The 22,512-nt window shown below is 55.7% G+C and overlaps 1 protein-coding gene across 6 annotated transcripts in view; it reads right to left on the bottom strand.

Annotated features, from left to right (window-relative positions):
* The window catches only part of SYT7 (synaptotagmin 7), a 155,051-nt gene that overhangs the window by 40,044 nt on the left and 92,495 nt on the right, over window positions 1-22,512 (bottom strand). The window contains exons 4-7 of one of the 6 annotated variants that reach the window (XM_074996028.1): window positions 19,396-19,527; window positions 18,144-18,359; window positions 12,966-13,334; window positions 3,403-3,525 (exon numbers count right to left, since the gene is read on the bottom strand). The exons of 1 other annotated variant lie outside the window; for it this stretch is intronic. In XM_074996028.1, the coding sequence (XP_074852129.1) occupies window positions 3,403-3,525; window positions 12,966-13,334; window positions 18,144-18,359; window positions 19,396-19,527 (840 nt within the window). The remainder of the gene's footprint in view (window positions 1-3,402; window positions 3,526-12,965; window positions 13,335-18,143; window positions 18,360-19,395; window positions 19,528-22,512) is intronic. 4 more of the 6 variants (XM_074996026.1, XM_074996027.1, XM_074996029.1 and 1 more) reach the window with 4 other exon arrangements.

Genomic DNA, 22,512 nt, shown 5'->3' on the forward strand with positions numbered 1-22,512 from the left:
TACACTGCTGAGGAGAATCTCTGTACAACCACTGGACTGGGTATGAGGATTTACACACTCACACTCACTGCCACGTTCGTTCTGGGCTAAGAGGACCTGTCCCCGTGTCAGTTAGCTCCTGCAGAGTTGCTCCCATGCGTGCCTCACTATGGGCCTGTCTTTGTCTGCTGGGAAGCGGGAGCATGTGTGATCATGGAAACCTTCCCTCAAACGAAGCCGTGAATGAATTCATGAGTCCTCAGGCTGTGGAGGAGGGACTTGCGTCCCTAGCACCACCACGCGGTGGTGCCCTCCCCAGGTCACGAGGAGAGGGCAGGAGGCCGGGTAGTTTCATAGGACCAGCATGGATGGTATAGAACACTACCAGCTGGGGGCGCTCTCTCCAGCCCGGCTCATGCGGGGAGATCAGCCGCCAGGTCAGCGGGTGCAGAAGTGAGCTGTGCCAGCAGGGGGCGCTCTCTCGGGGGGGGGCGGTGCGTCAGTCTCAGCAGGCCATGCTCAGCCCACCCCTGCCTCTAGCGCGTCAGAGGGGGACAGACTGTGCAATTAGATGATCAAATTGGAAGTGCTAAAATATGTAGTGAAATATAACCACAGCGAGGTATAAATAGTGTGCGGGTGAGAACGGTGCCAGCTAATTAACACACTGATCATGTGGAACCGGCTCCTGCCTTCTTCACACCTCCTCGCTGCTAGAGATGGAATTTAACACACACTTGGAGCGGCGCGAGGCCTCTGCCTCCCCCCCAGCCCGGCCTCCTCCCCTCCTGATCCCAGCAAGGGCACGAGACGGCACAGCACCATCCAGGAGATGGGGGTTCACGGCTGTCACATCACGCCCCCCACCCACCCACGAGGATGGTCATGGACCTGCCGGAAGCTGGCAGGGGAAGCAGCCTGGGCTGGGGGGTGGCAGCAGAAGGGCACAGGGACGTGACAGATTGGCTGGCCACGTGGCTTAGGTAATGGAAAGATCTGGGGGTGTCTCCCCCACCCTACGCCCCCCAGTTTCCTGACCAGGACGTTGGAACAGCCCAAAAAGCAAGGCTCCGATGCCAGATTCACCGCTGAGTCTAGCGCCCCTGCAGCGCAGGCGTGCTCCACAAAACTCCCAGGGGGCATAGCTACGCTGCAGGCAGGGGGGGTGAGTGCAGCATGCGGAGACACAGCGGAGAAAGCTGAGATCTAGCCAGCTGGGCTACCAAGAGCTGAGAAGCCGCAGCAGCGTGTGAAGTCCAGCCAGTGTGAGTACGTACTCAGGCGACTAGCCAGTGCTGCAGCTTCACTGCTAGGTGTACCACGCTCGCTGGCTCAGAGCTTGGGCAATTATGTCTACGCAAGTGGTGATCAGACCCGAAGACAGTGTAAAAATAATACCTCCTCACGGATGGGGGCCTGGGCCTGCCGCCCATCCTGCACTGGGGTGAATCTGCAGTGACTCCGGAACAGTTCAGGGGGCTGCAATGGTCAAGTGTGAGAAGAGATTCTGCCCCCTGGAGCTCACTGCCCTTAAACACCCAGTCACTCCACCAGTGTCAGGGCTGCCTAGGTGCTTGTGCAGCTGCCTACCCGGGATGTTCCTTGCACTGGCAGGGGAAAAATCTCCTCCCCAGAAGTGGGAGCGAATCTGAAGGGAGATGGGGCAGTGCCCCGCCACCTCTGAAGGAGGGAGCTGGGGTGGGGGGAGCCAGGGCTCCCCGGCAGAGGCTGTCGTGAGAGAGGCTGTTTGGGATTGTGAGAAGAAAGGCTGGTGTTACTGGGGATGGGAGAGCGCTTGGAGCAGCCTGAGGAAAGGGGCGATGGGGACGTGAGCCTGTAGGCTGTGGGGAGGCTTAGAATAATAGAACACTAGAACTGGAAGGGACCTTGAGAGGTCATTGAGTCCAATTCTCTGCCCTCTTGGCAGGACCCAGCACCATCTAGACCATCCCTGACAGGTGTCTGTCTAACCTTCTCTTAAATATCTCCAGCGATGGAGATTCCACAACCTCCCTAGGTACCTTATTCCAGCATTCAACCACCCTGACACTTAGGAGGTTTTTGCTAATGTTTAATTTAAATCTCCCTTGTTGCAGTTTAAGCCCATTGCTCCTTGTCCTATCCTCAGGCTTCCCCCAGTCTGCCCTCCATTTTGCCCCACTGCAACCCCTGCCTCCTCTTCCCATACTGGCTGGGAGCCAGCGTGGGGCCCAGAAGAATAGAGGCTACTGGAAGCCAGGGCGCGGCAGTCAGGAGGGGTGAAAGCAGCTGCCTGACAGCACCAGGTAATTAACACACGGATCAGGTCACACTTCTCTGCGGCCATGCTGCTGGCAGCCATCGGAAGGGAAACCTTGGCCCCAGGAAGAAACACTGGGCTGCTGGGACACAAAGGCACTTCTCAGATCCAGCTCAGCAGCTGCATGCTGGCCCGGGGCTACGTACGTACCAGTACAGGAGTTGTGTTTGGCAGCGAACAGCAGAGAGGCTGTCACCTCCCTGGGTCTAATGTGCAAATATGGGTGACTGAGTGGGAAAACTCGAGAGCAATAACTTCTCTCTCTACTGACTCTTCCTCACCCTCCCTGCAGTACGTGCCTCCCCGCCCTGGTGCCAGCCAACCCTGTGGAGTTAAGTCAGCACAGGGTGGAAGCTACCTGGTGAAGCTCCCTTAACGTACAGGCCTGGGACTCCAGTCATGGAGAGCATTGTTCTCCAGGGAATGGGGCACCAGGGAATGAATGAAGGCAGGTCATGTCCTCTCTTACTGCTGATGGACCACAACAAATACTGTCCGATGATGCACCAAGGAACAGAGCCTCGGGAGCTTGCCAAACCCTGGACTAATGAGCCCATCAGGCCCTAAATTGCCCTGAGGATTTGTCCCTCTTTGTTCTGCCCGCCTTGTTCTCCCCTCTTCCCTGGATCTTTTCAACTCCACCCCTCCTCCATCGCTCTTCTCATTTCCATTCCCATCACCTTTGGCTAAGCAGGATGAGGATGCTCAAAGGCAGGAAGGTCTGGCCACCACCCTGCTCCCCAACACCCCTAAGAAGAGAGGGGAGGGGATGCGACATGGAGGTGAATGGGGCAGAAGAGGTCATGGAAGGGAAGGAAGGAAGGAAGGAAGGAAGGAAGGAGGGTGAGGACGATTTATTTTTTGCCCCAGACCCAGTGCCCCCACCCCCCGCACCAACAGGGACATAAACACCAGGAGTAGGTGCTAGGGAAAGAGAAGGGAGCCTGCCACATGGCTTTGAGACAGCATTGTGCCCAGTCCTTGGGCGGCTTGTCATTCCCCTCCTCCTGCTGTGCCAACCTTCCACTCTCCCCGGCAGTGGGAGCTGCCACCCGCCTCCTCCGACCCTCGGTGGGTCCTCTCTTCTGCAGCTGCTGCTGAAGCACCCTCTCCCTTCCTCATACCTCTTGTCCCCCTGAGAGTTCTGCGCCTGCTGGTTCCCAGCGGTTTGCAGATCAGGTATATTGGCAAAGTCGTCCTGTTCCGAGAGTCCCAGAACCAGGGATAACACCACCATCCGGCCTTCCCTGCTCAGGCGAGAGCCGGACATGGAGAGCAGAGCAGAGCAGGAAGCAGAAAGGAAAGAGAGAGAGAGAGGAGAAAAGCATAAGATGCAAAACTCAGAGGAAAACAGCATCTTAGAACCACAACACAGAGTGCTGGGCTACGTGAGGTTGGATAAATACCTACACTATAGAGCCATGGACTCCCCTGTTGGAGGTAACATGGAGGGCAGAGTAGTTTGTTGGAGAGAGAGAATCTCCCCAAGGTGGCATATTCATCTGGCACCTTTCTGGACATGGAGATCAAGGGTAAAGCCAGCTAGCCATGCTGCCATTTTTCTGCAGGGAAGAGGAACTTGGGGAACCCAGAACTCCGGAAAAGATTGCCAGTCTCAAGCAGGGCACCTCAGCCCCTTCTCTAGTGTGGATTGCCTCTCAACAGAGAGGCCGCCTCCAGGGCAGTTCCCTGTCCATCAGCCATGGTGTCTCTCTCCTTTGAGTCATGGAGTGGTAACTGTGTCAGGGACGGAGGTTAGCAGAGATGGAAAGATGGCAGTGAAGGCATGTGAACAGGGATGGAAGATCGATGTGACTGGTGAGAGAAGCTGGGCATCGTGGGAAGGAAGGGCATTAAACTCACATTGCTCTGGCTATGGCAGGCACCCCTTGCTTTGAAATTAAAGAGTTATGGGGTGCAGTGCAAATTGATCCTGGGTGGTTTGATAGCTGGGGCTTGCTGACGACTGAAGCACAGCTGGCATGTGGAGGAAGGTGAGCTAGTATTTTAGTGTCACACTAACAAGTTGCCAAAGTGCATCCTGGGCCAACTCCAGAAAATCTCCCTTTGACTTCGGGAGGATCTGAACCATCTTTCAAATTATCATGTACAGATAGTCCCCAGCTCACTCACGGGTTATGTTCAGAACACCCGGTTGCACTCAATTTGGTCGTAAGTTGGAAATACCCTTACGCTGTAATCCCTCAAATACCTTTAATTTCATGTGTCAGGGAGGGCTCAGGGGGACGGTTTGGGGCTCTGGGAGGGGGGCAGGGGGTTTAAGCCGAGGGCGGGTTAGGGTGGCAGGGGTTGTGGGAGGGTGAAGTTGAGCTGGGGCTTGCAGGGGGTTAGAGCTGGGCACCAGAGGGTTGGGGTGGGGGTTGAGCCCAGCCAGGGGGTTGGAGGCAGGGCTGCAGGGGTGGTGGGTAGAGGGGTTGGAGCTGCAGCCCTGCACACCGGGGGTTGGGAGCCCTGGGCACAGGTTGAAGCCAGAGCCCTACATACCAGGGAGTGTGAGCCGGGGCTGTGGGGGGATTGGGGGGCATTGAACGGGGTGAACTAGGGCAGGGAGGGTAAGCTGGTGGTGGGGGGTAGAGCCTCACAGCAGCTGACAGCTGGAGCTCCAAGCATGCTGTGGGGGGGTCAACCAGGGATCGGGGGGTTGAGCCGGGCAGAGGTGGGAGATTGAATGGGGTGAACCGGGGCAAGGGTGGGTTGAGCTGGCAGCGGGGGATAGAGCCCCTGCGCATGCTGGCAGCGGCTGACAGCCAAAGCCCCACGTGGGGGTGTGTGTGTGTGAGCTAGGGCCATGGGAAGAAGGAGTTGAGCTGGGCGGGAGGGGGGGCGTTGAAAGGGGGGTGAACTGGGGTGAGGTGTTTGAGCAGAGGGGGTTGGAGCCCTGCTGGGGGCTGGGAGCCAGAGCCCCAGGGATGGGTTGAAGTCGGAGCCCCATGCATGGGTGGCTGAGCCATGGCCGTGGGGGCGGCAGGGGGGTTGAGCCAGGCTGGGGAGGGGTTGAACGGGGGTACACCGGGGTGGGATGCTTGAGCAGGGGGCAGGTTGGAGCCCCATGAGTGCTGAGCCAGCTGCGCGGGGAGGTGTGATCTGGGGCCACATGGGAGTTGGGGAGGTTGGGTCTGGGTCTGCGGGGGTTGGGGCAGTGTGGGGGGAGGTCAAGCCCCAGGTATGCGGGTGGGTTGGGGCACAGGGGTTGGAGCTGGGTCTGCAGGGGTTGGAGGGGAGCCCCATGTGTGCAGCTAGAGCCCCCTGCTGGCGGAGGTGAGCTGAGGTGCGTGGGGGGGATAATCTGGAGGTTGGTCATAAGTACAAATGGTTATAAGTCAATGTGTTTGTAAGTCAGGGACTGCCTGTATTGGCCACAACAGAGGGAAGATACCACGGCAGACAGCCCAAGACTCTGACCCAGGATGCTAAAACCTCCAGTCACATGGTTTCCAAGACACATTCATTTCAGGTGACAACTTTTTGCAAAATCACCCCATCCTGGGATGATTTTTCTCTCTCTCACTTCTCAGCCCTAAGGAGCATCATTTAATGAAAAGTTTGCAAAAATTCCTTGTCTGTATTTGAGGCATGGGCCCTGACGACAGCTCTGCACTGGGCAGCTGCCCTTGGGGACAGTGGCAGGCAGGGTGCTTGGGTGCAGGGATGTTGTTTCTAGCAGAGGAGGCCCTCGTGATGCTGGTTATTGAAGGCAAGCTGGCTTTACTGCAGCTGGGCACCCAGGCTGGTGCTGCAGGTGGATAGCACTGGAATAAGGTGGCTATTGGAGAGTGGGTACTCGAGAATGATCAGAGGTGGGTGCTGTGGCAGCAGGCTGGGTCTGGAGATTAAGCATGATGCAAGTGGATATGGAAGCTTGCAGCAGAAATTGGCCTAGCAGTGTGGGTAGTTTGGCTCAGGGTTGATCTTCCAGGGTTCAATTTTGCATGCCTGGTGGAGCCGCACGAAATTGACCTATCGGGGTCCGCAGTTGATCCCGGTACCCCTCGCTATTGTGAGGTGTCAGGGAAGTCAACAGAAGAACACCCCCCCCCGACCTTCTTTACTGAGAATGGCCAGGGAAGTCGATTTGAGCTGTGCGTAGCTACAATTATGTATCTGCCATAGACTTACATGCCTAGTGTAGTCCAAACCTAAGAGGCAAGCAGGCTGCCATGGGAGGCAGTGAGTAGAAGGAGCTAGATCTGAAGGAGAGGGGGCGTCAAAGGGGGGAACCTCTGGAGAGCTGGTGTGAAAGGGCAGGTTTGGTGTGAGGGGAAAGGGCCCAGGTTTCTCCTGCTTTAACTCCACTGCGGTCAAAGGCATTCCCAGGGCTGGCTTGGTCTTTTGCTTCCCCAGCTCAAGCCACATAAGGGCTACGTGAACAGAAACATTCTCTTACGCAGAAGCAGGGCTTTCCGCACGAGCGTCAGCTCCCCCTGACACTCCCCCCCTGCCGCTGTGGGCACAAGGGCTTTCAATTCAGCACGAGACGGACTCTTTGACCTTTGTCGCTGGGCAGCATTGGGCAGGCCCTGGGCTGTTCTAGGTTGTGGGGACAGCGAGCAGCCTCCTGACCCCGGTTCAAGTGCCCTGCTTTTGCTGCTGCAGTTTGATGCAGCCGCTCCGACATGCAGGTGCAGCTGACGAGAACGCCTTGCCGGAGCTTTCACATCTCTGAACTCCCCACTCTCGGCGAGCTCCAAAAGGTGCCAGAGTGCTCTGGGCAGGGGCACTGGGTCATTGGGTTTGAAATGGCGGTGTGGATGATGGCTGAGATCAGACAGTCATTGTGCAAGGTAGGAAAGGCCAGCCCCGGCAGCAGGAGAGCTCAGGGCAAACAGCAGGACACGAGGGATGGAGCCAGGGTAGAACCAGCCTCCTCTGGCTCCTTGCACCTCTAAATGCACCTGTATTACAGCTAGCTGGGGTGCTGTTCCTCAGCGAAGGAACACTGCGCAGCCGGTAAGTACAGAGTAGGAATCAGGCCATCCCAAGTCCCAGCTTGACCACTGACTCATGGAGAGGCCTTGGACAAGTGGCTAAGGCGTAGGTGTCATCTATTTAGGTGTCTAACCCCCACTGAAACCAATGAGAGTTAGGCACCAAAACACATTTTGAGCAGGGCTAGCAAGGCCATGTTGCCTGGAGCAGACACTGCCTTACCCAGTATGAGTGAGTAGTGCAGCTGAGGAACAGGCTGTTGGGGAAGGCCCCCTTTCTCCCCCATTGGAGCCCAGAGCACATACAGGCTGAGCTCAGTGATGTGGTCCCAGCTCCAGGCGAGCAGTGCAGTCCCAGCACCCCCAGCCCTTATGAACACTGCCCCCAGACTGCCTGCCCCAGAAGAGCAGGAAGGGAAGGGGAACTGGGGCAGGGAGTCTGGGGGCAGTGTTCATTAGGGCTGGGGGTGCTGGGACTGCACTGCCCGCCTGGAGCTGGGACCACATTGCTGAGCTCGGCCTGTATGTGCTCTGGGCTCCAATGGGGGAGAAAGGAGGCGGAAAAGGGGGCCTTCCCCAACAGCCTGTTCATCAGCTGCACTACTCACTCACACTGGGTAAGGCAGTGTCTTCTCCAGGCAACATGGCCTTGCTAGCCCTGCTCAAAATGTGTTTAGGTGCCTAACTCTCATTGGTTTCAGTGGGGGTTAGACACTTAACACCAGTGTGAGGAGGCACAGCCTCCTCTGGCTTATAATGCCCACTGCCAAAGCTGGGGCTACAACCCAATCCGCCTGACTGCTTTAACTACTAGGCCAGGGGTCTGCAACCTGCAGCCACATGCAGCTCTTTAAGGATTGTGTAATTGCAAAGTAAAAACAAAAACAAAAACGAAAAAAACCTCATGATTATTTTCAATAAACGGTGAACATCCAAAAGCCCAATAATGAACAACTCGTATCTAAATAGCAAACGATATGGGATCTCAAAACATTGGCTAACTCTCCCTTTAATATGCGCAGTGCATTGTGGGAGATGATGCTGTATCTGTGTTTTGATCGTGCTGCTAATAAAGCCTTGATTTTGAAAGGGAAAAGGAAGTTTGGGGCATTCCTGCTGTGAAGGGCAACACCCATTTTAACGAAAAAACCTGGCATTAAATGTGAAGTAAAATTGGCAAAATTAAAGTGGGCTTGGAAGTGAAAGTCAGGCAGACAGCGGTACAAACACACACATGTAAAGCGCGAGGAAACAGAAGATGTAAAAAGTTTGTGACCGTCCTGCAGTAAACATGTATCGTGTTCCCAATCATTGTGTGGGTCCTGTTCTCAAAATAGGGGTTACAAGAAGTATTGCTTGCCATTATTTATTAAGGACCATCTCGTACTCACATGCACTGCGGCACTTGAATTATTGAGTTTTTTTTTTTTTTACCAAATTCGAAAAAATGGCTCTTCTTGCTATTCTGGTTGCCGATCCTTGCACTAGGCAGTGCTCCCTTACTGACTGATTTCTAGGGCTTCTCATCTAATCGGAGGAAGCCTGGTACCTTGGAGCACTTTGTAAATGTGGGTTGGAAGATGCTAATGTAGTGTATGGACTTATTATTATTAATGTCCTGGGAGCACACCCTTCCCTGCTGCAAGAGGTAGAAGAGATGGTCTTTGCAGGAACCTCCCCAAGGCTGGGACAATGTCCATGTGGTCCTCAGGGTGGTGTCAGTTCGTCTGGACTGAAAGGAGGCCCAGGTGCTAAACATTTCCCTCTCTATGCTGCAAACAGCCCTCTGCCATCAGGCTCAATCTGATGCTATATGTTAGAAGCCAGTGCAGACAGAACTCGTTAAGGAGCTGCTTAGAAACTCTGTGGGGAGGGAGTTGAACTTCCAAGCCAGGGAAGGACTTTGATCCCCACTGTCACTCTATGGTCCCAGTCTGGCCAGGACCTAAGGAGATTTACCAGGTGGTCTCAAGTCCCTTCTCAAAGTCATTAGGCACTGAGAGCATTCAGGCCCTTGCAGCCCTGAGGACAGGTCTACACTAGACCTTAAAGTCGATTGTAGCTACATAATTCCAGCTATGGCAATTGCATCGCTGTAATCGACTTATCTACAATCAACTTACTTGGCTGTCCTCACCGAGGAAGGTTAACGGGAGAAACTCTCCTGTCGACCTCCTTTACTCCTCATGAGATTGAGTACAGGGGTCAACCATCGACCCCTGATAGCTCGATTTCACACGTCCCCACCAGGCATGTATGAATGGAAGGCAACTCAGCTGCGGGAGAGGACTGAGGAAGATCGCACAGGCTGCGAGAAAGACCAGACAGAGTGGTAGAGGGAAGGAGAGGTCAGACAGGGCTCAGACAGTGGGAAGGTCACATGGGGCCAGACTGAATGGGAGGGGCTATGAATGATTGATAGGGGAGGAGCTAGGGAAGGTCATGTGATGCATGCACCTGCAATGTCTGGATGGGTTTCTTCTGCCGCCACCGTGTCCAATACATTTGCCACTCGCCACATGTGGCTAATAGGACACGGCAGTGTGGCGAACGCAGCTCCTGAGCTGCAAGCAGCTCTTGTAGCCTTTAAATGTGCCGTCCACCTGCTCCATGCACAGGCCTCACAGCTTGCTGGGGGGAGAAGTGCCTGGCAGCCACCCGAGCAGCAGAATCTCTGGCGGTGGCTCCACTCTGGTGAGTCGCTGACATTGAATGAGAAGCGGGTGTCTGGGGGTGTCTGGCTCTGGGGCAGGGGGAGGGCCGGGGGGGTGGGAGTGTGACTAATGTGGCGAATATGGAAGGACGACAACCACGGGTGTGGCGATCTTTGAATTCCTATTGGACACCACTGCCATAAATAGACTGCAACTGACAGGAAGGTGACGGAATTAGAGATGTTATCACGTCCCCTGGGTTTAAAGGTTGGTTCAGGAGCTCTCGGCACTCCCACTATACAGAGTGCTCCCGCACCCCAAAGAAAGAGTGAGGAGCCCCCAGACCCAAGTGGAGTGAGAAAGCAACAGAGAAACCTGGACCAGCTAAAGCAAGCCCTCATCTCTGCACGTAGACGCAGGGAATCCAGGCTGGCCCAGTGCAGGCTGTTTTAGTGAGCTGGAGATGGCTGCATTGCACCTGGTGAGATGTGAACATCCTCCCAACCAAGTTCCAGCTGCACCTTCCTGGCACACCAGGCTGCTGCATCTCCTGCTTTTAGGAAAGCTATAGAGATTTGGGACTATATTTTGTGTCCCTCAGCTGGCAAATCCAAATGCTTTAGCAGGCATGAGCCTGGCTCTTCTGAGTTCAGAGAGAGCCCCGAAAGAACCCAGACTAGCACTCATACACCTGAACCTGCCCCAGATGCAAAGCTGCTGTCCTGGGCCCTTCAAGGGCTAGAAGCACGTGCTGGGTCACACTGGGAAGTGGATGAGGCTCGCCCCTTCCCTGAGATAGAAAGTGAGGAATCTCCTATCCCTGTGCCACAACTTCCTAGAGATTTACCAAGCTTCCACTCTCTCCCATTCCCGATCTCATCAACCCCCCGTCCCCCATTCCCCTGGGACAACTCATCCACAGGTCAACCGCATAAACCACCTGCATGGAAAGGTAATACTAGGCTGTTATTTCTGTGCTCTGCATATCTACCAGAATAACTCACTCTGCTCCAGCCTGCTGAGTGTGTGTGTGGGGTGGGGGGAAGTTGGGCATATTGGTAGGCTCATCTTGCTATTTAAAGACCTGACTCCCTCTTTAGAAAAGGGCGTTTTCACCCAGATCCCAGGATGGTTTGCGCAGATGATGCAGCCTCGTTAGTGGAGCCTCCCGCGGGCCTCCCGAGGTTAATAAATGCATGTGCATTAAAATGCGGAGGAGCAGGAGTTTGATGGTAAACAAGATGAAAAAACAAAGTTAATGGTTTTTTGGAAGTAATGGAACTAAATGGCAATGGCTCCTCAGATGGCAAAAGCAATAGAGCTACTCAGCTCTGTCTCTTTCTGGGGGTACTTTTTTCAACCAATTAAGGCTGGAATAAGCAAATGAAGCTGTGCAAACAGAGAGGTCTATAATCCTCGGAAGGGCTAATGAGATTCATTTATAAATCAGGAAGCAGGCAAATGGAGTTTGCTGTGAACATCTTTAAGGCTAAGGCCAGGAGGCACAAGGGCTGAGCGTGAACAGCCACGCCACGGGCAGATTAATAACAAGTTAACCCTGCAGATGCTGATCACCATGAGTGTGCATCTTCCATTCAAGGATCTCTTATCTGGCTGAATTAAAGCTGATACTCCAGGCCCTCCATCTGGTAAGGCAGATTCCCTGCCATGAGTCAGAGCTTCAGGTAGCATCAGCCAGGGTAGCTCCTAACCTATGGGATTACACACCCAGCCTCTGAACACTGCCTGCTCACTAAGGAGCTCTAGTCTCACACCGCTTCTCTGAGGATAGGAAGTGTTATCCCCATGTCACGGGGCTGCCCATGGTCATGCAGGGAATTTGTCCAATCCAGGGTCCTAGCCCCCTAGGCCATCCTTCCTACCCACCACTGAGGCATGGGAGCAGTGCTAGCTTGCACCAGTTGGGGATCTGTCCCATTCACTCCAAGGGCATTACAACAGTTTACACCAGCAAAGCATCTGGCCCTACAGGTTAGTTAAACGGTAGTTCCTGTTGTGCAGGGGCCCAGCTGGAGGAAGACTGCCCAGAAGAGCGAAGCAGCTTGGGAGAGGATGGGCAGGGGAGGGCCCTGGCCGCAGAAGGTAAGTGAGACCATCACACACAGAGCGAGACTGACAGTGAAGGACTCAGCTCAGCCCTCAGCACTGGGCATGTAAAAGCCATCACTGACGGGAGATGCATTTGCCACTGATGACAGATCACATGCCTCAAAGTGCTGTGACAGAGCTGCATTTAGGGATCACAGCAGCGGAAGCTCTAGGGCTGACAGGCTGGGCTATCAGGAATAAACAAGCAGAGACAACCTTTGGGAGAGAGAACAGACAGGCATCTCCTTTACTGAGGGAATGTCGGTTTCCCAGTGGTACAGAGAGACCACCCCCATCTCTGAGCCTCCCAAAGGCTAGATTCTTCGCTGTCCACAGCTGCCTCTAGAGGGGTGTCATGGGTCTGAGCCCAGGTCTTAGTTGAGCCCATTCTCTAGCTGCAGGGTACAGGGGCCAAACTGATATGCCCCAAGTGTTTGGGGGGGTGGGGGGTGGAGCCTGGATTCAGCAGCCCTGCCGAGACAGATGAAAAGGGCCTGTTCTCCAGCTTTGGGGGATAATCAGGGGTGCCCCTGCAAGTGGATAGGACTTACTGGTTCCTTGAAGCAAGGGAAGTCTGACCCAAGATTTCCCTTGGAGCCATGGCTGCCAACCTGACAGGAGGCATTCGGCTGTACTGGCTATTTGGAGCTAAGCCACGGGCACTAAACAGAAGGGGTGGAATGGATGGGAGACGAGATGGAGGAAGGGAACCTTTCCCAAGATGCTCCTGGAGGGAGAAAAAGGGGAGTGATCCCCTCCTCTTCCTCAGTGTCTCATGAGCGTGCAGCCAGGGATCCGTGCAGGGTAGCAGCTGCCCTCAGTCACTGGCAAATAAGCATCAGAGCAGCACGAGAGCAGGCGGCACTGCCCATGAGAGAGGAGGATTCCATGCCCAGCAAGGCACTGGGCACCTGCCACTGGCTAGCAAAGGAGCAGGTGAAACACACGAGAGAGGGAGAGAAGAGAGAGAGAACTTACAGGAAGGACTTCACATCCAAGCCTCGGTTGCGAATCTGCCCCACCATGTGGTCCCAGCTCCCGGGATTGGAGCGGCTCCGGCCGCCAGCAGGCCGGTGCTTGGAGCCAGCCGAGACCCCCTGCCGCGTCTGGCCACCGCGGTAGCCCCGGGGGTTGCCGCCGCTGGAGGAGGAGCTGGAGTGAGACTGTAGGTGCCCCAGGCTCTGGCTGGTGGTGGGCTGGCTGTGGTTGCTTTTCTGATGCTGGCTAAGCGGCTGTTGGAGGCTCTGCTGGCGCATCAGCGTGCGGGGGCGCTGGCATTTCGGGTCTCCTGCTGAGGTGGGGATATACTCAAGGGTAGTGGCTGTGGACATGGTGGAGTCCTCGAAACTTAGGGAGGGGGAGGGCAAAGGAGAGGAAAGAAAGGAGAAGAAGGTGAAGGGGCAAAATTGGAGGAAGCAAAAGAAGAGAGTTAGAGAGAAGATGCCCCAGCGTGGTGCGCTCTCAGCCAGGGCCCTCTGGAACCAGCCATCCATACATCTATGTCTTGGCCCCGTCTCTGCCTTCCCAGAGGCACCAGCTCCCTGCCCCTCGGCCATCTTGCCTGTCTGCCCCACTGCACGTCTCCCGGACTCCGTCCGGTCTTCAAGGGCTTGGCGTGTCTGTGTCCTGTGAAGCAGCATTGGAGATGCCGCCGTCCCTGTTCCTTTCCTGCTCCGCTCATGGGAAGTTGGCGCCTTCTCGGCAGCCGGACGACCTCCTTTCTGAGCTAATTAGGCTGCTGTGTGAAGGCAAACCCCCCCAGGGTCTGCGCTGCTTCCCGTCATGTGGGAAACACCCCTCTCACCATTGGCTGCACCCAGGCACCCACTCAGGCCCCAAACAGGGCTGTGAAGTTGTGGGCTCTCCCTATTCCTAGGACTGGGCCAAGCTGGTGGGGTGGCAGGGCTGAAGCACACTCCCCCGCCCGCCCCCCGGTGAAAAAGGTCCATTCCCAGGCACTCAGCTGCTGAGTTCAAACATCACAGGAGTCCCTCAAGTGTACTAAGCGCAAGCCATGGGGCCCAGCAGCAATCTCAGGCCTGGCGCACGCCTGGAGAACCATGACTGCATCGGACTGGCTGCCCCTTCCGCCATCCCGCCACATACTTGCTGGGGATGGGTCAGTGCCAAGTGGCAGGCAGCTCAGAACCCAGCCATGAGGTGAAAGCCTCAGGACTCCAACTTTCTGGAAAATAATCCATTGTCTCTTGCATCTATGTTTGTTTAGCTTTCAGGATGACTCTGCATTCAAGGGCCAGCTGCTCAGCTGGGGTAAATCAGGTCTGCCTCGCTGACTCCAAGGGACAACTGCCAGGTCGCGATCTGACCTTTGCAGTGGTTGAACCTTGGTGGAAAGAGCCAATGGAACAGCTGAAAAATTACAGCCAACTGCCCAGGTGGCTATGAATGACTAAGCCCCAGGCTGCGGGCTCAGCTGGGCATGAGCTATGGAGCACATGGGCTGGCCCAGGACAGAGCACCTGGCTAGAAGATGCAACAATGGTACAACTAGTTAACCATGCAGCCAGCCCCATGAGCGATCCCACAGCTACACAGACTTCTGCCAGGACACATGGCTAAACACAGTCAGCACATGAGAGGACACATGACTGAAAGCACTGCCACAGGCAGGGTGAAGCACAGCCAGGCAAGACTGAGCATGCAAAGCAGCACACAGCTGGGCAGATGATGGATGGGTGAGTGGCCCAGCTGGGAGTGCAAGGGAGCCCCTGGTGAAGCCACAATGGAGCCCAAGCTGAGCATACAGCTGGGCGTGAGAGTGAGCACTTCTCTTGATATTGGACTCAACCTGTTGCTGAGCATGCAGCTGTCACATGAGCACACATGCAGAGCACACAGCTGGGCACGCAGCTTGACAGTCAACGAAGGCTGCTAAACGTGTGGCTGAACAGAGAAGCATGTGGCCAGGTGCCCAACTAACCTCTTTGTGCCCCAGCTCTACTACTGCCACGAGCTCATGCCTTCGGCTGAGATGCCCCGTAGCAGCCAGCTGGGCTGAGGCCAGGGAGTCACCCTCCAGCCTGACTGTCACTTCAAACCCAAGACCCTGCTTGGCTCCCAAGAGTACAAAGGAAACAGAGCAGCCCAGCTACAGTAGCAGTAGATGCCACCTCCATGGCGTATGTCCCCACCAGACCCTGGGGGAATCACTTTGGGCAGCAGCAGAAAAACACTGTGCAATTTCCATGTAGGTTGGGGCTGCAGTTATGGCTGAAACGTAATGGGGAAGCTGCGCCTTCGTGCATCACGCAGAGAGAAGACAGGCGAGAGGGCAAGAGAGAAGAGAAAAGAAGAAAAAAAAAAGAGACCGAGAAAGAGAGAGATCAAGAAAGAGTAAAGGGAGGGAGAAAAAGTGAAGACCTGAATAATCTGAGAGTCAAGCTCAGACACCCCGGAACCCTGGAGAGCGCATGACCCAGTCGGCCTTGCCTCTGGCTCGGCGTATATTTGTGGGTTCCTGGGGGAAACATGATTCAGAAGGAGCAAGTCCCCCACTGCAGCCCCCGTGCTGCCTGGCGTGAAGCAGAGATGGGCCTTTCCCAGTCGCTGCCTTCGCTTCTGTGCTTGGCGACCTCATTTCAGTTTTCTATCAAATCCTAAATTTGTCCAATTTACAACCTCTCAGTCACAGGAAACTAAAATTGGCTGCTCTAGGCCCTGCGCCAGAGGAATATATAAATTTCTATCAGTGGTAACTGACGCATGGGAGCTGCTTCTGATGCAGAAGGGACTGTACGAACCTGGCACCAAGCACACCTGGCGCTCTGGCGTCTGCTAGTATCTACTCCAGCCCCCAGGATATTGCTGTTCCTATGGTGCAAGCCAGTGAGGGTTGACCTCCTCCAGACAGACAATGCAACGGAGAGCCCCCTCACCAGGCCACAGATGTCAGCTACAGCAACAGCTGTGTCATTCCCGGACAAAAGGAACTTCATTAAGATACAACCAGGTCAGTAGAGCAGATCAGTTCCTTCTGCTAGAAAGCTTTAAAATTGGGACGTGGTATTTAGAAAAGCAGTAAAGACAAAACCAAGGAGAAATTCATGACTACGCAAAGACAGGACAGTCTAGAACAGGGGTCAGCAACCTTTCCAAGGTGGAGCGCTGAAATTTGACCTTTTGACCTCTATGTACAGCCTGAGTGCCAGCGATACTTTTCAAAGTCACTCATAGTCCTGCTTGCAACAGCTTCATTTATAAATAAATAAAGAGGCAGAGGTTTACCATTGAGGTGGTGGTTGGTGACATTAGCTGGTCTTTTGTGAATCCACAAGTGACCTGGCTTTGAGCAAGCTCCTGGCTGCCTGGAGGAGGAGGAGCAGAGCTGAGCTCCTGCCTCGTATGCCAATGAAAATCAGCTCATGTGCCACTCTTGGCACCGGAGCTGGGGGTTGCTGACCCTTGGTCTGGAAATTCACTAATGCCCCTACCCCTTCTGTGTACCTGCCTCGAAAGATATCAGTGGAATGGCCCAAGGAGGGGTACAAGCTGTTCCACTACACAAAGCATTGACTCCATATTGGAGTGTTCACCCATTGAGGCAATCAGCTAACTAGTTACCACAGCCCCCTCGGCTTAGTACTAAGCATGGAAGGTGGAGAAAGGCCAGCTGAGCTGCCCTCTCCCTCCCTCGCTCACTCACCACTTCTCTCACGCCTCCGATTCTTGCAGAAACATGACACCCATCTTGCTGGGCACCTGTAAATCTCCCCCTGCTTCTGGCATGGAGCCCCAAGAAGGCCTTGATTCAGACCGACTGAGCACTGGGCAGGCAATCTCCGTTTCAGGCCCATAGAAGACCCATGTAGGAGGCAATGTCCAAAGGATTAACTGACTCAAGAACATCCACAGGATGGGAGTGGGAGTCCTGCTCCACCACAGAGGGTGCAGCTCTGCCAGCTGGGGGGGACCGGCAAGCTAGCAATAGTGGCATGGGGATGGGTCCCTGGTGTTTGGAGATTAAATTAATTCATCTCTCCCTCAGGCTCCGTAAGGCCACCTCTCACCCTCCTATTTCAGTTGCCACAGAAAGCCCCACACCCTTCCTGTTGCACAGGTCTGCAATCTACGCCTCATCTTTGCCTCGGCCCTTTCTCTAGATCCTCATGTCCAGGAGGGGTCTAAACATCTTCCTGCTCACCATCTCCAAGGTACGGCCTTCCCTTTCCATCCACAGAGCTAACAGTCTCATCCACAACCATCCCACCTGGACGACCTCCTTTCTCTGGCCTTGACAAATGTAGGCCCTGTCCCACTTTCGGGCCATTCAAAACAAGGTTGCCAAGATCATTTTCCAGGCTTGTCGACTTTCACCTTTTCTCTCCTCTCCTGCTGGGGCTTTGCTGGCTCCTCCTCCACCACATCAAACACAAACAACTTGTCACTTGCCCTCTTGGGTCTAGCCCCTTCCTACCCAACCTCTCTCCAATGCTGCCAAGACACCGGCTTCCCCTCTGCTTTGCTGGTGGCGCGTGTCTCCCTCACCCACTTGCTAAATGTTCCAACAAACCCCTTCATGTGCTCTCCCAGACTGGCCCCACGCCTGGGAGAAGCTCCCCATAAACATCCACAAAGCCACCTCGTTGTACTCCTTCAAACTGTCTAGAGCCACCTGCTGTTAGTAGTCTTCTATCTGGCTTATAAGCTCTTCGGGGCAGAGACTGTCTTTGCTGGTTATCCAGTGCCCAGCACAATCACAGAAATAGAGGGCTGGAAGGGACCTTGAGAGACCATCTAGTCCATCCTCCCTTAGCCGAGGCAGGACCAAGTGTCTCTAGACCATTGCTGACAGATGACTGTCAGACTGGCCTCCACCAGAGCTCTGGGTGATGACCGGGATGCTACTGCAGTGGAGATAATGACAGTGATGCTGAGCCAAGGGTTGAGGGGCATCTCACCACCTACAGGGGTTAAATCCTTAACAGGCGGTAATGTGTTTCCTGCCATCCACCAGACTGTCCTGTTCGATCCCACTGGGCGAGGTAATCCCTTCACACGCCCCACATCTCCTGGACCTCTGGCCTGATCCCGCTGGGGGGGAATAGTCCCCTTGAACAACAGGCTACTCGCCCGACCCCACGCTGCTGTGCCTTCTGGGGCCGGGCCGGGCCAGGCCTGTGAAGCGCTCGCACTCACTTGGATAGGCTGAGCTTCCCTGCGGCTAGGTGGCTCTGCACCGTGTGCCATCGGCCTCTCCCCGCCTTCCCATTGCTGGGCTCGCTGTGGGCAGAGACGCTGCTCTTCATGCCGTCCTCTCGGAGCTGCTGCTTCTCCCCCAGCCGTCCTTCTCGCTCCCCCGCCAACCCCGAAGCAGACGAGGCGGCCAACTTAGCGCCTGAGAGCAGAGAGCCACTGGGGTGGGCCAGGCCCGCCAGGGTGGGGGGTGGCAGGGAGGCGGCCAGACGTGTGGGGAGAAAAAGAGAGAGAGAAAGAGAAAGACGGACAGACAAGGGACAGACAGACACAGAGAGAAAGAGAGACATCAGCACTGCAAAAGAAAGGGCTGAGGGGGAACCTTCGGCGACAGGGAGAGGAGAGAAGAAAACAACAGGCGGCCCCGGCTCGGTGGTGAGCGCATGATGGCAGCAAAGTTACGTTATCCCATAGACAAGGAGGGGTTAAACGATGGAGAAAACTGTTAGGAGAGGCACCAGTACAGGCAGAGGGAGAGAAAAGCCATGTTAGTGAGAGCTTACCAGCACCAGTCACCACCACACAGTGCAAATGCAGAGTACACGCTGAGGGGGAACCCAAACGCGCAACCCCATCCTGTGCTGCAGAGAAGGGGGGCGCGGGGTGGGGGAGGGAGAGCCGAGGGGGCCTGGGGCAGCAGGAGGGGGGCGCTTGCCTCTCTTAGTGAGTCGTTTAGGGAAGTGGTTCCCAGCCCACTGGGGCAGCCGTACTGGTGGAGCAGGTGCGGGGGCCTGAGCTGAACCTCGGCCGAATCAATGCCAAGCTTCCAAGGCTACGGCTGTGCCAGCTGATGCCCACCGCTGCTTCCTGTTTGGTGGGCTGTGCTCTAGCCTGCCCCGGAGCTTGGGGCCCCAAAGTGGGGCAGCCAGCAGCGGGGCAACAGGTCCCCATGCAGCGGGGCTGTGGGAAAGGCCACCAAGGAGCCAGAGGGAGCGAGGGGGTGAGCCCAGGGAACCGGTACCAGCACCTGAGCCAGCAGTTGGGAACCACTGAAATAAAGCAGGGAGGGGAACGGCAGGAGGGGGTTGCTCGTCTCCATGGCCATCTGCCCATGGGGGTGGAGTGTGTGGGGAGAAGACGTGGAGCAAAGAGGAGTAGAAGGAAGGTGAAGGGGAGGAGGACGAAGAGGAAGGGAGGGCGGCAGGTTGCGCATATACTCACTACACATGATCAAACCAGGTAACGAAAGACTCACTTGAGGGAAAGTCGTGGATCACCGTATGGGGCGTAAGGTGAAATGTTTAGTATAAACTCCTTGGGAGGGTAGGAGCTCCATTTCTGCTGCACTGTGTTGTCATTGTTATTCCAAAAGTCTCTGTCTAGATCACTACATCGGCCGGAGAAGAGGGGAGAAAGAAAAGGGAAATACAAGAGAGAGAATCTGAATTCCTGCGAGGGGAGAGGAAGGAGAAAAAATAAAATAAAATCAACCTCCGCCCTCCCCCAAAAAACCAGAGAGAAGCCAGGTTAGAAGGAAGAGCAGCGCCATCTCCTCCTGCGGAAGAAAAGCCACAGCCTGGGCCTGCCACGCACATACACACCCACGCACATACGGAGGGAGGATGGACTGGGGACAAAGGGAGGACGAGCTGCAGAAAGACAGGAGCAGGCGCCTCCAGAAGCTGGTAGGAGAGAGAGAGAGAGATGGCGTGTAGGTTAAAAGAGAGTCCGCTGGGCATGGCCGCCGGGTAGGTCTTGTCAGGCACCTCCCAAGCACCCTGCTCCTGGGACGATGGCAGAACTTCTGGCTCCAGGCCTTCAGGAGGCAGCAGGCAGGCCCCCCAGATCAGGAGACTGGCCTAAAATCGAGGCGATCCGGGAGTGTTACAGGGTGGTCACACTCTCAAACCTTCCCGGCAACCAGGAGGGCTGGGTTATCGCAGAAGTAGAGCGTCTCACAGACTCGCGAGCCCGAGAGCTGGGGTTGTCAGGAAACCAGCGCAGCAGCTCCAGACTCACAGTATAATCCTGAGAGCTGGCAATGGCGCAGTGGAAAGCGGAGCCCCCACCAGCCCTGAGATGACAGCAGAAATTGCCAGTCTTGGGGAATGACGGAGGTCTTCCGAGACCCTGAAGGTCAGCGTGCGGTGGGGAATGCCCCCTTCAGATGAGGGGGAAATGAGGCAGCCGGATTTGGCAGGGGAGGAGGAAGGTGAAAAGATTTTAAGAGCATTGGATAAGATTGGGAGTCAAGATAAGGTGATGGTCCATCAGGCTCTCCTAAGCTGGCTGCTGTGGGACACTGGGTCAGGACTACACTCAGACTGGCTCAGCCACCATTTTGGGATTGGCTGGAGAAAGCCAAGAGGGCAGGGACCCAGGGAATGTATTGTAACCAGCTACTGAAAACTGGAGAGGGGTGGCAGATGATTCCAGCAGAGGGTCCTTATTCCCTGTCTGTTTTCCACTGTCCATCACCAGGACGCGTATTAATACAGCAGAGTTGGAGAACCAGAGCTAACACCCTGCTCCAGATGTGAGGCCCCCTCCCTGGTCCAGAGCTACTGAGGTGCAAGCAGGACGCAGAGCTACTGACACCTGCTCCAGAGGCGTAACTCCTCCCTGGAGGAGCCAGGACAGAGGATACCCTGCTCCAGACAGGAGACCCTCCTCTCCCAGTAAACCTGTGCCAAGGGAAACCCTCTTGCGCTCATCGATTGACCCCTTCGTGCAGGACAAGGTGAATCTCCACTTGTTGGTGCTGCAGTAGGCAGGGAGTGTGATTTCGCCACAGGCCAGGCAGGCATGGCGACGGCCTGTCTATGCATTTCCTCAGCCTCTAACTAGGTCACCTCAGCCACGGACAGATGAGAGACAAGCCATCTCTAACCATCACCTCCTGACATCAGAGAGACGCCAGGGGCTTCCCAGTGCTCGACCAGGAGTATGTGGAATTCGACAAGCCGCACCTTTGAAGTTAAGTGGCATTGCAGCAAATTCATCAGAGACTTCAAAGGCCCCGAGCAAGCAGCGTGCCTCCATGCAGCCCCGGCTCCCCTCATTAATTCTTCCAATCCTCTTGCAGGCCCGGCATGAAACGGCCTCTCCAAACAGAGAGAGATGAAAGGCCTAAGAAAGGGGGCCCCGCGTGCCCCCGCAGGCCACTGCCTTTTTGCCTTGGAGTGCCAGGCTCACTCTCAAGCCGGAGAGGGACAGGGGCGGGGGCGGAACAAGAAAGGGCAGGGGAGGGAGGATGGGAAGGAGGGGTGTAAGGAGAGAAAGAGAGAAGGGGTGGAGGGGAGAGAGAGAGAAAAAGACAAAGGCTCTCTTATTTGCAGCTCTCTCCCTCAGCATGGGCCAGCTGGTTGGGCATCGGAGGCTGAGCTCTCTGGAGAGTCTCTTTTGTCACTGGTGCCGGTCACTGGTGGCAGGCTTCTGGGAAGTGGCAGCTTTCGGGTCCCGAGGAGAGAGGGCGGAGAGTCTGGAGTGGGTGGCGTACCCACCGGGAGCGGACAGATCCCCTCAGAGAGAGCAGGTGGAGCAGCTGGGGCGGAGGCTGGCATGTCTCAGGCTAGCTCTTTGCCTCCCAAGTGACTCCTCTCCTCAGAGGGCAGCCCCACACCACTCCTCTGCGACTCATCATGGACCTCCTCTTTCATCACTTCACTCATCAGCGGCGTCAGTGACATCAGCCAAGCCTGGAGCATGCAATGGGTCACCCTGTGGGCACTGTGTGAAGGGGACATGTTGCCCAGGGTCCCCTGGCTCACATGATGACAGGCACTGCCAGTCTTGGAGCAATACTAGAGAAGACCTCTGCTCCCAGGGATCGTGTGCACACACGCTTGATCCAGCAGCCAGAGCACCACTGGCTGGGCCGTGGAGGGGCAGGCCGGGTCACAGCAGGTGGAAAGAGCCTGGCACAATGTAAGGTCTGCAAGGCTGCTCCTCAGAAAGGCAACAGAGGCTCATCCAACAGGGACGGTGCATCAGACCTCCACCCAGCTCTCCTCCTGGGACTGGCCCCTCCTGGCAAGCTGCAGAGGCCCTGCAGAAGGGGATGCCAGGTTTCCAGGGCAGTGGGGGTAGAGGCAGAGTGCTGAGCAATATTGCTATCTGGGTGTGTGTGGGGAGGAGCCACCTGGGACCCAGCCATAGTCATGGGGCCCAATTCCCCTGAGGGCCCGTCTTACTGCCCCAGTGGGCCTGGCCCCATTGCATGAGATTGCAGCTCGCCAGGCCCATCACCAGCCCTTCACATCCTTTTTTTACCCATGTGCACATGTCCTAAGAGCCCTGCAGAGTACACAGCCCAGTCACGCATGAGAGCCCTTGGCCGCATGCCCTTCCCAGAGTGCGTGTGGGCGCTGCC

The sequence above is a fragment of the Carettochelys insculpta genome, chromosome 6 (genome assembly GCF_033958435.1).
Source record: "Carettochelys insculpta isolate YL-2023 chromosome 6, ASM3395843v1, whole genome shotgun sequence".
NCBI lineage: Eukaryota > Metazoa > Chordata > Testudines > Carettochelyidae > Carettochelys > Carettochelys insculpta.